The sequence below is a fragment of the Patella vulgata genome, chromosome 2 (genome assembly GCF_932274485.2).
Source record: "Patella vulgata chromosome 2, xgPatVulg1.2, whole genome shotgun sequence".
In the NCBI taxonomy this organism is placed as follows: Eukaryota; Metazoa; Mollusca; class Gastropoda; family Patellidae; genus Patella; species Patella vulgata.
Genome location: NC_065880.2, coordinates 1,976,688 through 1,994,168, shown reverse-complemented (window position 1 = coordinate 1,994,168; position 17,481 = coordinate 1,976,688). Strand labels below are relative to the sequence as shown.

General features: G+C 39.6%; 1 protein-coding gene across 4 annotated transcripts in view; it reads right to left on the bottom strand.

Moving 5' to 3' along the window:
* LOC130010691 (serine palmitoyltransferase 2-like) overlaps nucleotides 1-17,481 on the bottom strand; it is a 64,389-nt gene that overhangs the window by 6,929 nt on the left and 39,979 nt on the right. For 3 of the 4 annotated variants that reach the window (XM_056098548.1, XM_056098549.1, XM_056098550.1), the window contains exons 5-14: nucleotides 12,229-12,383; nucleotides 10,388-10,533; nucleotides 9,458-9,582; nucleotides 8,649-8,742; nucleotides 8,163-8,268; nucleotides 4,626-4,845; nucleotides 3,127-3,253; nucleotides 1,885-2,020; nucleotides 400-529; nucleotides 28-145 (exon numbers count right to left, since the gene is read on the bottom strand). In XM_056098548.1, the coding sequence (XP_055954523.1) occupies nucleotides 38-145; nucleotides 400-529; nucleotides 1,885-2,020; nucleotides 3,127-3,253; nucleotides 4,626-4,845; nucleotides 8,163-8,268; nucleotides 8,649-8,742; nucleotides 9,458-9,582; nucleotides 10,388-10,533; nucleotides 12,229-12,383 (1,347 nt within the window). In that variant the 3' untranslated portion in view covers nucleotides 28-37. Of the gene's footprint in view, nucleotides 1-27; nucleotides 146-399; nucleotides 530-1,884; nucleotides 2,021-3,126; nucleotides 3,254-4,604; nucleotides 4,846-8,162; nucleotides 8,269-8,648; nucleotides 8,743-9,457; nucleotides 9,583-10,387; nucleotides 10,534-12,228; nucleotides 12,384-17,481 lie in introns of those variants that run through there. The other variant, XM_056098551.1, reaches the window with a different exon arrangement.

Genomic DNA, 17,481 nt, shown 5'->3' with positions numbered 1-17,481 from the left:
AGCAACTTTTATATAAAGATTATTTACCTTCGTTAATCTAACTTGTAATTAGTATAGAATCATCTTCACGGAACTCGGCCACTCGACTTAATCTAGAATATTTTAATTTTAATTCATTTCCTAGTTGATTCAAAATATCTAAAGCCTGAAACAAAACAAACATATAATTTAATCTATAATAATATTTGTGACTCTGAATTTAAATTCCAACTCTTAATGGTTCTTTTATGTGCATGCCATTTGGTTTTTTTTTGTCACATCTGAGTGACTAGACACTCTCCTTGCCAGGCATTCCACCCTGCACCACAATCAGGAAACCACGTCAGAAAATCTTGATGAACACAGGGCCTCCAAGTGAGTGAACCAATATAAAATTCTATAGATGCTTATCATACTCACCCTGTCCAGCATTTCTTTGGTATGAGCTGCTGAAAGACAGAGTCGAGATCGAGATTCTATAATCGTAGTTGCAGGGAATCCAGCTACCACAATACCTAAACCTGATGATAAACAGTTACGCTCCAAAGCCCTGTTAAATATACAAATTATACAACAGTTACACCCTAAATCACTGGTCAATATACAAAATATACAAACAATTCATTTATTTTATGTAAGGGAAGTAACTCTCATGAAGAGTTTGCTTTTAAGTCAGAATTGATGTGATATGAACCTTGGTTTTTCATGAAATGGGGTTTAACGTTCTACTGTTCTGCCCGTCCGGGCTAATGAAGACGGACACACACCATACAGTGTGCTATGAGGGAAATTTTGCCTGGGCAGCGGCGCTACGGCCTACTCTTATATCGAATTCCAACTGCCAAGGGATCTTTTACGTGCACGCCAATGTGTACACGGGACCTCTGTTTTTCGTCCCATCCGAACGACTAGACAGCTGTCCTTGTCAGGCCCTCCGTCCTGCATCACTGACAAGGGGAAACCACGCCGGAAAATCAGGATGAACTTTCTCGGCCAATGCAGGGATCAAACACCCGACCTCCAGGCTAGCGAGCCAGTGTCTTACCCACTTAGCCACGTGATCCCCCGCCAGGTCTACCATTCTGCAACACTGACAAGAGGGAATCACGCTCAAAACCCCTGTCCTGAGGTATTTTATCGGCAAACAGGGGGATAGAACCTCATGATTAGTGAACAATGCCTGACACACTGAGCCACCGCGGCTCCTGTCTCATCCAAACAACCCAACGCTTTTCCAACCCAGGTCATCTGTCATATATATGATGTAATATCGGGATTAAAGTCCACTTGTAGCAAGGATAATACCGCAGACAAGGTGTTGGCCAAGGATAATACCGCAGACAAGGTGTTGGCCAAGGATAATACCGCAGACAAGGTGTTGGCCAAGGATAATATCGCAGACAAGGTGTTGGTCAAGGATAATACCACAGACAAGGTGTTAGCCAAGAAACTTGTCAAAAAAGGCCACTCGTGATCGAGAATCCTGATCTCATCTCATTCAAACAAAACTACACCATTGGGCTAATGGGAGAGAGAGAAATGGGGTTTAACGTCCACTCGACACAAACTAGGTCATTTTGGGACTAACATATGGTTTAATTTTATTTCAATAATTGGCTTGCACGTATGGGTCTTTAGCAGTGGGAGGAAACTGGAGGACCCGGAGAAAACCCACGAGGTTGGACAGGTGACCCTACTCCTCGTCACGTACAACCAGGGATTCGAAACCACGCCAGTTGACTCAATGACAGACTTTATGATACAGTACCCATAGACAAGGGGAAACCACACTGGAACATTCCAGGGAAACTTTGTCAACCAACCCAGGGATCGAACACAAGACCTGGTTAGCGAGTCAGTGCCACCGTTATAACAAACGATGATGTAATAAAATTAAAAACTTACGCGACTTTAGCTGGATAAAATATTAAAATAGGTACTACAGGTGAATCTTTATTACCGTATACAATAAAACCATATTCACGCAATCTCCTTCTAAAATAACGGGTATTCCACGCTAGTTGACGAATTCTTCTTAATCCTACAAAATATTTACCATCATGACAAAATCTTTTACAACCATGAAATAAATATCTACTATCATGCCCCCTAGAGTTGAGGTTTCTTGAACACCACTTTCAACAGCCCTGTCCCTCCTAGAAATCCAAGAATATAACCCACGGACAAGACACACTTTACACAAATTTAAATTGTTTCAATGGCATTTAGTAATTGAACTGGAGTATACAAATGAAATGAAATGAAATGAAATGGAGTTCTAGTCCTACTGTTCTGCTCCTAACCTGGGCTAATGAAGACGGGCATACGCCATACAGTGTGCTATGAGGGAAATTTTGCCCGGACAGCGGCACTACGGCCTACTCTTATATCGAATTCCAACTGCCAAGGGATCTTTTACGTGCATTCCAATGTATACACGGGACCTCGGTTTTTCGTCTCATCCGAAGGACTAGACAGCTATCCTTGTCAGGCCCTCCGTCCTGCATCACTGACAAGAGGGAACCACGTCGGAAAACTGGTGTATACAAGTCACAATTCTATGGAATACAATTACAGCTTATTACTGCTAGTCGAAAGGTGGCTCAGTAATTATATACCATAGAATTATCACCTGTATATATATCACACAGTTCCAGAAATCAACAAGAGTATTATCCACGCTAATATGTACTTATTGATTATTTAACAAAATCAAAATATCACTCCTAGATAATCTCCCGATCGGATTTAAATCACGTCCATCGTACTTGTTTGTTCACAACAAAATGACGGTAGGCTTTTTACATAGTGAGCACCATAGATCGATCAAATCCTTGTAAAAACTGAACGTAATTGAACCACTGTCGAACTGATATTCCTATTAGAGATTCATCTTTTCATCTTTCACAATATCGTAGTTTGCTAGGGCTTCCTATTGTGTTTAAATGTCACAAGGAGACTTTAAAATATAGTTAGATCTAAAACTAAACCGTATTTCTTTAGTTGTATCTACCATAGAAATATCAGTCAATATATTGGATGATGGGACATACATGGTCACATATAAACCGTCTTTTGTTAGTGAATAGATCCGAGGATCAGACATATATTGTCACATATAAATCGTATTTTGTTAGTTGTACCTACCATCATTATTACCATTCTTTCCCATGATAGTTCTCATAGAACTGATGATTTGTTGTGCTACAGGTGGAGACATCGAACACGAATATACAATAGAATACGAATTAGCACGAAGATAATTTACCATAGCCTGAAAACAAAACAAACTTACTCAATCACTGATGTCACTTGATGTAGCGCAACTTCTGCTGTCAACACGGGGGATGTTAGTTGGTTCAGTTATATTTCAATAATTCAATGGTGCGTAGGGGTCTTTAGCAGTGGGAGGAAACCGGAGGACCCGAAGAGAGAGAGAGAGAGAAATGGGGATTAACGTCCACTCGACACAAACTAGGTCATTTCGGGACTAACATATGGTTTAATTTTATTTACATAATTCGCTTGCACGTAGGGGTCTTTAGCAGTGGGAGGAAACCGGAGGACCTGGAGAAAACCCACGAGGTTGGACAGGCGACCCTACTCCTTGCCACGTACAACCGGGGATTCGAAACCACGCCAGTCGACTCAATGACAGACTGTATGATACAGCGCGCGCACGCTAACCATTCAGCCATCCAACCCCCCAGGACCCGAAGAAAACCCGTTTCAACCATGAGGTAATGCAGAAGGACAACAAGTAAACAAAATCTACGGACAAGACAAAACTGCTGACAAATAGAGAGAAAGAAATAGGGTTAATGTTTGCTAAACACAAACGATGTCATTTAGGGACTAACATATGGTTCAATTTTACTTCAATAATTTGCTTAATAATTGGGGTCTTTACCAGTGGGTGGGGGGGGGTAACCGGAGGACCCGGAGAAAACCCACACGGGTTTGACTGGTGACCCTACTCCTTGTCACGTAAAGCTGGGGAATTGAAACCATACTAGTTGACTCAATGACAGATCTTATGATACAACATTTGGCCATCCAATCCCCCACATCTGTGGACAAGACAAACGATATCGCAAGATATAAACAACAAATATCAAATCAATATTTAAAGATGCATTATGGGAGATTAGATAAAGAGTTGATTGTTCTCGCTATAATAGTTAAAAAATAGATAACGTAAATAGAACATGCTGAAAATTTTAGTCAAATTTCTCTACTAAGAACTGAGATATTAGCTTTTGCATTTTAAGCAAAGACTCGATCATCATTACTAAAGTCGGTAAGATAAAAAACAGTCTTGACTATCCATTTTTAGATTTAATCATCAATGAGTGCCGAGCAGCAGATCAGATTCAAATCCAGTGAAAATCTGACACATAAAATAACATTGAGAGTTAATTACGGTCTTTTCATGTTAATTACGGTCAATTAATAATTTAGATAAGATTGAAGGCTGAAAAAAAGAAGTGCAATAGGCAGATTTAGCTCTTGCATAATGTATGTTTAACCCCCTACACCCCAGCAGGGTGGGGGTGGGGGTGGGGGACCTGCAATAGACAGATTTATCTCTTGTAGAATGTATGTTTAACCTACCTTCGAACCCCCTATATAACAATATTACCTACCTTCGAACCCCCTATATATCCACCAGATGCACCAAAACTTTTGGAAAACGTTCCCATCATAATATCAATCTCAGATGGATGAATACCAAAATAATCTGTGACCCCACGACCCCGCGGTCCCAACGCACCGATACTATGAGCCTCATCTAAATACACGTACGCTTTATATTTCTTCTTGAGTCGTATAATCTCTGGAAGACAAACTATCGACCCTTCCATACTGAAACAAAAAAATCAAAAACAAAATCAGGAGACTATCTATGGTGATCCTATTCCATCTTGACCAATCATCCGACACAATTAGTTGAAGCCAGGCCCTGAGTACACAAAGCATTATCAGACTTAAGTTAAGAATTTACTCAACTTTCAATCACTAATTATGAGAAATATCTTTGATCCAGAAACACAAAACTTTACACATAGTTTCTTATTGATGTATTTGATACATTAAAATAACAAAAGTTTTATAAAGGGGTATATTTGAGTTACAATAAGGTGAGCAATTTTGAGTGCCAGAGTAGGCACATGATTAGTGTTCAATGATAAGGCCAGCTCAATTTTTGGTCATAGGTCACGAGATGTAAACAGGGCTAGTGCTAATCCCAATCCTAATCCTAACCCTGGACCTAGCCCCAATGCTTACTCTAACCCTAAATCTCCACAACAATCACATGCCCTAACCTTATTAACATCTCAGCGACCTTGATAAAAATTGAGCTGGCCGTAACAAATAGATTTAGCCCTAGGCACACAGAGATCCATCTATTTCATGCTTTGAGAATATATCTTTGCCCTAAATTGGCGGCGAAACCCAAAAATGAGTATACTGTTTCGTAATGGGGTTCTATTCCGGTACACATCTGCCTTAGGCTGGCCTTAAAAATATCTTTGTTTCACCAAACCCGACCCACAATCGAGGAGAAGGGTCGGTAGGTCGGTTTTTTTTCAGATTTTTTTTTTAAAGTCAATACAGAAAACTTATTAGCTGTATACTACAGATTCATTAATTTTGTTTAATGAATTTTGGGTCTGACGTAAAAAGTAACGAACTTAAAGTTTTTATTAAACTTAAGAGCTAATTTGACAGCTTGATAATTTTCCGGGTGGAAACATTCGTCTTCTTTATTGGCAAACAAATCAATGACATCGGGATTTTTCGTGATGCACGACTCGCACACGATTTGCTACGAACTTGAAGTGTGAAACTCCTTCAACACGTTTTTAACGATCGTGCGGGTTGTGCCTTCATTTTTCTCGAAAACGAATATTAAAAATATCGTCGTCATGTTTAAAACGACGCCCACAGATATAGAGGCAGAATCATTTCGTGGGAATGGATGTGCTTTCGTCTGCAACCATTTTGTTGAGAAGCGACACCTATGACGCTTTCGTCTTGATCAACCAGTTTCAATAATGAATGAAACCATAGCAATAGTAAAGGGAAATAACTCTCGTGATATATTTCAGGTTGACACACAAAATAAAATAAAAAGATCGTGGAAAAGTGCAATAAAATAATTTAAGTCGGGGGTGGTTTTAGTCAGTCGGTCGCGTTAGGCGAAACAAAGATATTTTTAAGGTCAGCCTTACATACAAGGACTAAATAAATCATTTCAATTTTATTAAATGGAAACGGAATCAATACTTAACAAAATTCTCGAAGTATACTTAAGGACTTAAAATGCTGGTTAACTTTAGTGTCTGTTCTCAAGCTGTAGACACATAGCCTAAGTTTAATATACACATGTAGGTGACTCCAGAGAGAGAGAGAGAGAGTCTGTCAAACTACTGTCTCATCTATGATTGGTAACATAAATAGCATTCTTATATCAGATCTTCCTTTCTAGAGGGAGCCACGGTGGCTCGCTAGCCTCGAGGTAGGGTGTTCGATCCCTGCATTGGCCAAGAAAGTTCATCTGGATTTTCCGACGTGGTTTCCCCTTGTCAGTGGTGCAGAACGGAGGGCCTTGACAAGGACAGTTGTCTAGTCCTTCGGATGAGACAAAAAACCGAGGTCCCGTGTATACATTGGAATGCACGTAAAAGATCCCTTGGCAGTTGGAATTCGATATAAGAGTAGGCGATGGTGCTGCTGCCCGGGCAAAATTTCCCTCATAGCACTTTGTATGGCGTATGCCCGTTCATCCTGATTTTCCGTCGTGGTTTCCCCTTGTCAGTGATGCAGGACGGAGGGCCTGACAAGGACAGCTGTCTAGTTGTTCGGATGGGACAAAAAACAGAGGTCCCGTGTATACATTGGAATGCACGTAAAAGATCCCTTGGCAGTTGGAATTCGATATAAGAGTAGGCGATGGTGCTGCTGCCCGGGCAAAATTTCCCTCATAGCACTTTGTATGGCGTATGCCCGTCTTCATTAGCCCAGGATAGGAGCAGAACAGTAGGACGTTAAACCCCATTTCATTTCATTTCGTTTCTAGAGTTACCTCCACTTCTACCATAGGTGATATCGTAGACTATTTGTATCAGATGGTTGGTTCCTAGAGTTTTATGTCCACTTCCACCATGGGTGATAGGAGAACCATCTTATTTCTTATACAAGGCCTTACAACATCTTTCTTTATAACTTAATACACAACTATTCAGGGGAGGCAACTAGCTCTTAACACCTTATCATATTATCTCCCCTTAGATCACAAAAAGGTAACATCGACTCACAGATGTAAATTGACTATTGTAGCTAAGTAAATAAACACGACTATAAAGATCTCTCGTCTCCATGATACTTTCCTTCTTATCCCCCGATAAATATACTTAATATTTCACGAATAATCACAAGCTATAATGTACAAATTGATTATTTAATACAAGTCTGGCATTTTTCGAACAATATCTAAATTTTTATGACTTAATACTCGGATTGATTATTTAACATTTATGTATGGAAACAAAATCAATACAGAGAGAGAGATGGGGTTTAACGTCCACTCCACACAAACTTGGTCATTTCAGGACTAACATATGGTTTATTTTTATTTCAATAAGTCGCTTGCGTGTAGGGGTCTTTAGCAGTGGAAGGAAACCGGAGGTCCGGAGAAAACCCACAAGGTTGGACAGGCGACCCTATTCCTTGTCACGTACAACAAGGGAATCGAAACCACGCCTCATGACTCAATGACTGACTTTATGATGCAACATGTACACGCTAACCATTCGGTCATCCAACCAGCCAAAATCAACGGTAGATATTCTCCCAGAGATTTAAGCAAACATTTATAGATGGCACTGGCTTGTTAATATCGTCTGCCGATGATGCTGAAAGTTGTGAATTATTTGTTTCATCATATCTTTGTAAAAACTGAATGAAATTAAACTATTTTTGGACATACATTTCATTTAGAGATTCAAAATTCATAATACCGTAGAGTGCAAGGCAGTCACATTCCCCGAAAACGATGAATGTCTAACTGTAGTGTGCAAGGCAGTCACATTTCTGGAAACGATGAATGCCTACAGTATGCAAAGTAGTCACATTCCCCGGAAACAATGAATGCCTGAAGTTAAGATAAGAAAACTAACCTATAAATTCCCTCCACAACTATGAGTATTTTTTTCCAAGGTCGGTGTGTTTTGGGCTGACCTTCTACAACAGCATTTTTTAGCTTCTTCTCCAAATCCTCCATATCTACAATAGAAGGAATACAAGGTAACCACGGTCACACTGTCAATCTGTCTATCCAGATCTTCCATTTATATTAACAGAAAATTTTAAAATTCAAAAGGCTTCTTTGAATAATGCATACAATTTTTAAAAAGATTGTAAGATAATTGTAGTCTGTTCACTGCGGGTGAAGAATGGACAGACGGATGGCGGACGAATAGAGTTGACTACAATATACAACCTCATTTCTATGTGGGTGACAAACGGACAGATGGATGGATGGACGAAGAGAGGCGACTACAATATATGACCTTATTTCCATGTGGGTGACGAACGCACAGATGGACGGATGGATATATTTGGTGACCACAATTCCATGTGGATGTAGGATTTAAGAAACTTACTGTTGTGTTTAAATACTTTAATGGCTGAACCTGTTAATCTAGACCCTAGTACTAGCGAAGCATGATTTAACTCATCACTTAATAACAGACAACCCTGAAAAAACAAATATATCACTTAGACAACCCTGAAAAAAACACAAATAACTCATCACTTAATAACAGACAACCCTGAAAAAAAACAATTAACTCATCACTTAACAACAGACAACCCTGAAAAAACACAAATAACTCATCACTTAATAACAGACAACCCTGAAAAACACAAATAACTCATCTCAAATAACAGACAACCCTGAAAAAAACAGATATTGGTAATAAATAATGAAATGAAATGGGGTTTAACAGCCTACTGTTCTGCTCCTAAACTGGGCTAATGAAGACGGGCATACGCCATACAGTGTGCTATGAGGGAAACTTTGCCCGGACAGCGGCACTACGGCCTACTCTTATAATGAATTCCAACTGTCAAGTGATCTTTTATGTGTACACAGGGCCTCGGTTTTTCATACCATCCGAACGATTAGACAGCGGTCCTTGTCAGGCCCTCCCGTCCTGCATCACTGACGAGGGAGAACCACGACGGAAAATCTGGATGAAGTTTCTCGGCCAATGCAGGCATCCGACCTCCAGGCTAGCTAGCCAGCGTCTTACCCATTTAGCCACTGTGACCCCTAATAAATAAAGAATAAACATCTCTATCCTTTGACTTTGGTCAGCGTAGAATTTGGGCGTAAAATAATTTGTGAGCCCATATGTTTTCCGGAACCAAATTGGCCGTAGATAGTCCCCTTGAAGTCCATACAACTCACCGGTTCCATGAAACAGGGAATATTCATGGAGTTTGTAGCGAAACCCATCGGAAACGTAATAGCATCTTCAACACCCAGAAACTCTGCTGTTAATAAATCTAATTCTCGGTGAATTTCCAAATAACCTAAAAATAAAAAATACAACAGACTCTTAACGCTCTAGCACACAGAATCCTTCACTTTGATGTTAACCCTTTGGTTCCCGGTACATATCAATATTGAAGAGAGAGAGAGAGACAGAGATTGGGTTTAACGTCCACTTGACACATTACTAGGTCATTTTGGGACTAACACAGGGTTCAATTTTATTTCAATAATTCGCTTGTGTATTGGGGAAGTGGGAGAAAACCGGAGAACACCCATGAGGTTATATCGAAATTATATCAGTTGACTCCATGCCAGATCTTATGATGTACCCCCCACCCCACAAAATGATGTACCCCCCACCCCACAAAATGGAAAAGCATTACAGAAACGGGATTCAGTTGATACTGATAAATCACTGGACAGTCTGAAACTACTGGCCCCTATATCCCAGTAAACCACGCGAATCTTGTGATATAAACCCTTTGGCAATTGGTACATGTTAAAATATCTATTACTCCAGTTCCTCTAATAAAATTAAAGACTATTGATTGAGATTATACTAGTATATCATGGACAGCAAGAAACCGTCCAAAACCATGGCTCCCTAAACACCCTAAAACCACGGCTCCCTAAACACCCTAAAACCACAGCTCCTTATAAAACCCCAGCCCCTTAAACCTTTAAGTTGCCTTCATATCAGAAGATCAGTATTAATTTGTGTGAATGGTTAGCCGTGGAGTTGAACGCAACCAGTTCTTGTGGGTGCTACAGCTCTTTTCTTTGCCGTTAAATTCTAGGATCAGTAGCTAGGATGATGTTCTGTGAATGTTGAGTACAACCTACCTAGTTCTTGTCGTGAACTACAAACACCAATACCAGTAGTCGTTGTTCTCTCTACAGCAGTAGCAGCACATGGTCCATCATTCTCACTAAATCCCAAATAATTATACGAACCAAAATTCATAGCAGGTATTTTCTTTCCTGTTAATCTAAAATTAAAAATATATAATCACCATAAATAAATATAATTAAACAGGTTTTAACTAGGTTTCTCTAGCCTTCATTAGGCACCATCAACAAGTTTTGTAACAATCAGGCTGTCCGATGTCGAAATGGAATAGAGGTAGAGAGAGAAATGGGGTTTAACGTCCACTCGACACAAACTAGGTCATTTCGGGACTAACATATGGTTTAATTTTATTTACATAATTCGCTTGCGCGTAGGGGTCTTTAGCAGTGGGAGGAAACCGGAGGACCCGGAGAAAACCCACGAGGTTGGACAGGCGACCCTACTTCTTGTCACGTACAACCGTGGAATCGAAACCCTGCCAGTTGACTCAATGACAGATCGTATGATACAGCGCGCGCATGCTAACCATTCAGCCATCCAACTCCCTCCTCTTCTGCATCATCAAGTCTAATGAAGATCATCTTCAATAGAAATGAAATGAAATGAAATGAAATGGAGTTTAACGTCCTACTCTTCTGCTCCTAACCTGGGCTAATGAAGACGGGCATGCGCCATACAGTGTGCTATGAGGGAAATTTTGCCCGGACAGCGGCACTACGGCCTACTCTTATATCGAATTCCAACTGCCAAGGGATCTTTTACGTGCATTCCAATGTATACACGGGACCTCAGTTTTTCGTCTCATCCGAAGGACTAGACAGCTGTCCTTGTCAGGCCCTCCGTCTTGCATCACTGACAAGGGGGAACCACGCCGGAAAATCTGGATGAACTTTCTCGGCCAATGCAGGGATCAAACACCCGACCTCCAGGCTAGCGAGCTAGCGTCTTACCCACTTAGCCACGTGATCCCCATCTTCAATAGAAGCTATGACCTTGCTTTAACTCCGGACGTGTTAGCAAGGCCTTCACATAATTCCCTGCATATTTCAATTGGGTATTTACCCAGCTAAGAAATGAAATGGGGTTTAACGTCCTACTCTTCTGCACCTAACCTGGGCTAATTGAAGACGGTTACCCAGCTAAGAGCCTATCAGATTCCTCATTCATCGCGAATACCAAGTCTCGCCCTTTCCGGCTAAATTGTCTACCTGTGATGATCGAGTTGCAAAGTTCAAGGTTTGTTCAATGTCAAGGTTTCCGTGGGGGTTGCTATATTTGATTTAAGTGTGTTTGTGTCACATCCTCTGATTGGACGCTACTGTTCACATGTGTGCAGTAAATAGAGATAATGTAGCTATAAGTTTGGGAAATGTAAATCAATTGATAAAGCCAAGACAAACTTGATAAAATAAAATGCGTCATTACCCATGATCCATAGATAAATTCAATACGTTAAAATCTGAACATAGTTTAGCGTCTGTAAAGTGAAAAAGCAGTGTTATATTAGTGCTTCATTTGTCTGTCTCTCGGACAGTCTGATGACACAGATTATTTTTACCTGAGTAAATTGTTTTACACAGGCTGGTGTAATAAATACTGGTATCAATGTGGAGGGAGGTGAATCTAGCTGTTCCGTTACCCTCCCTATGTGTTATTGTTACAATAATAAAACTTACTCTAATTTTCTATTGAAATCTTCTGAATCTCTCTCTAGTACATCCATATAGGCCCCTGCTATACTGGTATCAATGTGGAGGGAGGTGAATCCAACATACAACAGATGTAGCTGTTCCATTACCCTCCTATGTGTTATTGTTACAATAATAAAACTTACTCTAATGTTCTATTGAAATCTTCTGAATCTCTCTCTAGTACATCCATATAGGCCCCTGCTATACTTCCTATTGGTCTATTACAACAATCCCCCACTCTATTATACATATTTCTCTTATAGAAATTTTCCCAACTTTGATATAGAGGTACAAATCCCTGAAAAATATAGAAAAAATACCTAAATATAATTATATACATCAAAGTGCATAGTTAATAACCAATATTTATAAACAATCAACATTCAAGCAGGGTGTGGAAATATGCCGAAACAACAGCTATGTCTCGACAGCAACTCATCTGAAAGAAAAACAGAAACCTCTGTTGCATTTGCAAGCATTAACAAATCTGTTAAAAACTGTAGCCTTTGTCGCGGTTTGCAACATATTGATGGAAGGGAGTTAACTCCGGAATGAAAGATCATGGAACAATGAATATCGATACTTTACACCAACATTGAAACAAATCCAATAAAAACTACGTGGGCATATAATAAACATTAGATCTTTATATCAATCAATGGGGAACTGGAAGCATTTGGCACGTGATTCACAACATAAAATAATTGTGATTGGCCTTATGACAACATAATCCACAACATGGAATATTGTGATTGGCCTAATGACAACATAATCCACAACATGAAATATTGTGATTGGCCTAATGACAACATAATCCACAACATGAAATATTGTGATTGGCCTAATGACAACATAATCCACAACATGAAATATTGTGATTGGCCTAATGAAATAATTGTGATCAGGGTTGCACAACTACATGTACATGTATGATGAAATCAATCAACAGGATGTGAATCATATTAATAACAGCTTAAAGGAAGTACGGTAAACCTCTTAGATTTAGGTCAATATACTGTGAAACGAAATGTGGTTTATACGCCATACAGTGTGCTACATAATGAGTGTAATTTTGCCTGGACAGCAGCACTATGGCCTACCGGTACTCTTATTTCAAATGCAAGGGTTCTCTTACATTAAACAGTGTCTCTTGTCAGGCCCTCAAATCAAATGAATGGATTTAGGGGCAACTGTAAATGTCCATTGTTCTTCATAGTCCAGGGCATGTAGTGCTACAGACTTCACCTCAAAATGATTACATGTATGTATATTTGCACAGATCAAAGGAAATGGGGTCAAACGTCCTACTGTTCTCCACCGACTGGGCTAATGAAGCCAGGAGTGAGCTATGAGGGACATTGACACTAAGGACTACTATTATTTCTGATTTAAACCTGCCAGACCCTGCATCACTTGATCAAGTGAAAACGAGTTGGAAAACCTTAGGGAACTTTCACAGCCTATACCAGAATTGAATCCCATATACATGTATTCTAATTAACTTGCCATATTCACTGAGATGACTCAATACATAGTAATCAATGATAAACTAATATAATCATTAAGTCTTTCATATTGGTTATATAATAAACCACCATCACTTCCTACACCATTCACAGCTTCATTAACTAATAATAATTCATATAATTTCACACAGAAGGAAAAGAAGAAAGTGAAAACCAAAGAAATAATGATGATTGTACAATCAATATGGCTTATTATTATATATTGTAATCATCTTTAATTAAGAAACATTGTTTCTGTATTAACAACCCTAATCATTCTCTTCAGACAATATTATTCACTCATATTGATTTACTTATAGAGAAATAAAACTCACAACAAACAGATGTTCATGTTCAAGTTAAATGAAATGTGTTTAACATTCTTCTGTTCTGCTCCTATACTGGGCTAATGAAGACGGGCACACGCCATACAGTGTGCTATACACACCATACAGTGTGCTATACACACCATACAGTGTGCTACATGTATATACACCAAACAGTGCGCTATACACACCATACAGTGTGCTATATACACCATACAGTGTGCTATATATGCCATACAGTGGGCTATATATGCCATACAGTGTGCTATGTACATGTACACCATACAGTGTGCTATATGCCATACAGTGTGCTATACACACCATACAGTGTGCTATACACACCATACAGTGTGCTATACACACCATACAGTGTGCTATATACACCATACAGTGTGCTATTTACACCATACAGTGTGCTATATACACCATACAGTGTGCTATGAGGGAAATTTGCCTGGACAGCAGCATTCCGTCCTATTTTTATATCTAATTCCAACTGCCAAGGGATCTTTCATGTGCATGCTAATGCGTACACAAGACCTCTTTTTTCCCATCCAAATGACTATTCATTGTCCCTTGCCAGGCCCATTGTCCTGCACAACTGACATGGGGGAACCATGATGGAATATCCTGATGAACTTTCTCCGACAACGTCTGGACCTCCAGGTTATCGAGCCAATGTCTTACATGTAGTTACTGAGACACCATGGTCCTTCCGTTCTTACTTACTTTGTAGTGTACCAAATGTGTTAACAGGCATAAATCATACAGTGTAATGAGAGGGAATTTTGAAAGTGATAATCGTCTATTAAATTTTGACAGTGATGCTATTGTTTATTGAAATGAAATGAAATGAAATGAAATGGGGTTTAACGTCCTACTGTTTTGCTCCGAACTGGGCTAATGAAGACGGGCATACGCCATACAGTGTGCTATGAGGGAAATTTTGCCCGGACAGCGGCACTACGGCCTACTCTTATATCGAATTCCAACTGTCAAGGGATCTTTTACGTGCACGCCAATGTGTACACGAGACCTCGGTTTTTCGTCTCATCCGAATGACTAGACAGCTGTCCTTGTCAGGCCCTCCGTCCTGCATCACTGACAAGGGAAAACCACGCCAGAAAATCTGGATGAACTTTCTCGGCCAATGCAGGGATTGAACACCCGACCTCCAGGCTAGCGAGCCAGCGCCTTAACCACTTAGCCACCGTGATCCCCTATTGTTTATTGAATTTTGACAGTGATGCTATTGCCTATTGAATTTTGACAGTGATACTATCACCTACTGAATTTTGATAGTGATGCTATCGCCTATTCTTATATCGAACTAGCGGTTGACCCAGCATATAGAACGGGTATAGCCATGAACCAGAAGTACATGTAGAATACATGTAACTTGGAAACAGGAAGTGGTAGTCCTTCGCTACCAGGCCTATGTTACTCCCCAGACCGAGGTACCCCCATTAACCAAATTTCAGCCTTGGGACAGCGCTAATGTAGCTGTCAACCATGAACAGACAATAGACAGTCACAAATATATTAATATAGATAATAATGGCCTATCTGTGCCAACCACTTCCCTCAATGGTAATGAATTGCTGGTTTTTTAATGTCCAGTGTGGCACCCAGGCTGAGTTAAGCTTTGTGGTTCCTTGGCTGAAAAGGTTGGGCATCCCCGTTTTAATCAAGATTCTTCTAGACTATCAGTTTGTAACATAACATTGATTACTACAACAATCAAATTAATAAATAAATAAATAACATCTGTTCCTACAATTATCATGGTCAATTTTCTCTAAATGTCAGTCGGTCAGTAACGTTATGTTTTGTCATTTGAATATCTTTTACTAATGTATTCACAGTTATCAGATGGTACAATCTTGTTATTTCTGTAATCCCATTGAAAATTAAGGGTATTTATTTGTCATAAACAATTGATGTCAAAAAGATATAATACCATGTCTGTCTGTTCGGGGTTGGCGGCTACACTAGGTCTGCCCCGAGTCAGAAATTTGGGGTATAGGGGTAACTCGGACCGGGGAGTAACATAGGCCAGGTGGCGTTAGTCTACCACTTCCGGTTTCGGGGTTATGACCCTCGAGCGAAGCCGGGCATTCTTCTAGTTAGAAATAAAAGTAGGCCGTATCGGCCGATGTCCAAGCAAAATTTCCCTCATAGCACTGTGTATAGTAAGTACAGGGGGACTGCACTACATGCAAAACAAAATCTACAAGATAACATGGGGACAAGACAGAATATACATGTAGACATTGCCAAAAAAAACCCAAATATCAAATCAAGTGAATGGATCCGGGTGGGGGCAGCAGTAAGCGTTCACTGCTCTGTACAGTCCCGGGCTAGCAAAGTGTATGTAGTAGTCTTCATTAGCCCAGTCGGAGCCGAACAGTAGGATGTTAAACCCCATTTCATTTTATTCTATAAACTTCAGTACATGTAGATTCTGTTGGTTTTTCAATGAACTGTTGTTATTACCCCAGTCAGTGTAGAAAGGTTGGACTTTAAACAACATTTAATTTCTTTCAATGAAACGTAAATACCGTTGACGGAGAAAGATAGCAGGGTTTAATTTGTTACACCTTTGATACCTGTCAACCTTTGACTCAGTATATTTGTGTAAATATAGAGTCAAAATAGAATACTGAACAATTATACAAGCTAAAAATAAATTTAAATCTTTCTGAGACAGCTTTTCACTTTATAATATCAAGTATCATATTTTTATTTCAAGTATCGAGGACAAATTGTTGTATATATAAACCATCGGCAGAGATGGTCACACACGATTCAAGTGGGTATTTATGTATCAAGACCACGAAGATGAAATGAAATGGAGTTTAGCGTCCTACTGTTCTGCTCCAAACTGGGCTAATGAAGACGGGCATATGCCATACAGTGTGCTATGAGGGAAATTTTGCCCGGACAGCAGCGCTATGGCCTACTCATATATCCAATTCCAACTGCCAAGGGATCTTTATATGCTCGCTAATGTATATACAGGTCCTCGGGGTTTTTTTTTTGTCCCATTTGAACGACTAGACAGCTGTTTTTGTCAGGCCCTCAATCATGCATTACTGACGAGGGGAAACCATGCTGGGAAATCCTGATAAACTTTCTCGGCCAACACCGGCCAGCGTCTTACTCAATAAAAAGATAGGTTGCCAAGCAACGAAACAGCAGCTAAATCGTCCGGGCAGTCAACAAGAGTTGTTGCATATTTTTACTTTTTTTGGTAATGAAATATTTATAAAACATTAAAATCTGATTAAGAGTAACAACTCAAGAAGTAATTATCAGAAAACCATTAGAATTTGTTTGGTTTTTATAAAGTTCTGCCCCATGCTAACGTTTAGTATACGAAACTTTTAACATCATGGATTTAGAATTTTAGCTGATCAATATACTTGTTCGTCTCAAGACCTTAAACTCTGTGTCAATCAGATGATAACTTTATCCTCTAGAGCGTCACAAGATTTTTCAAAGCGATCAAGGGCCATAACTTTGGCAGTAATTATCGGAAATCGTTGAAAATCAATATGATTCT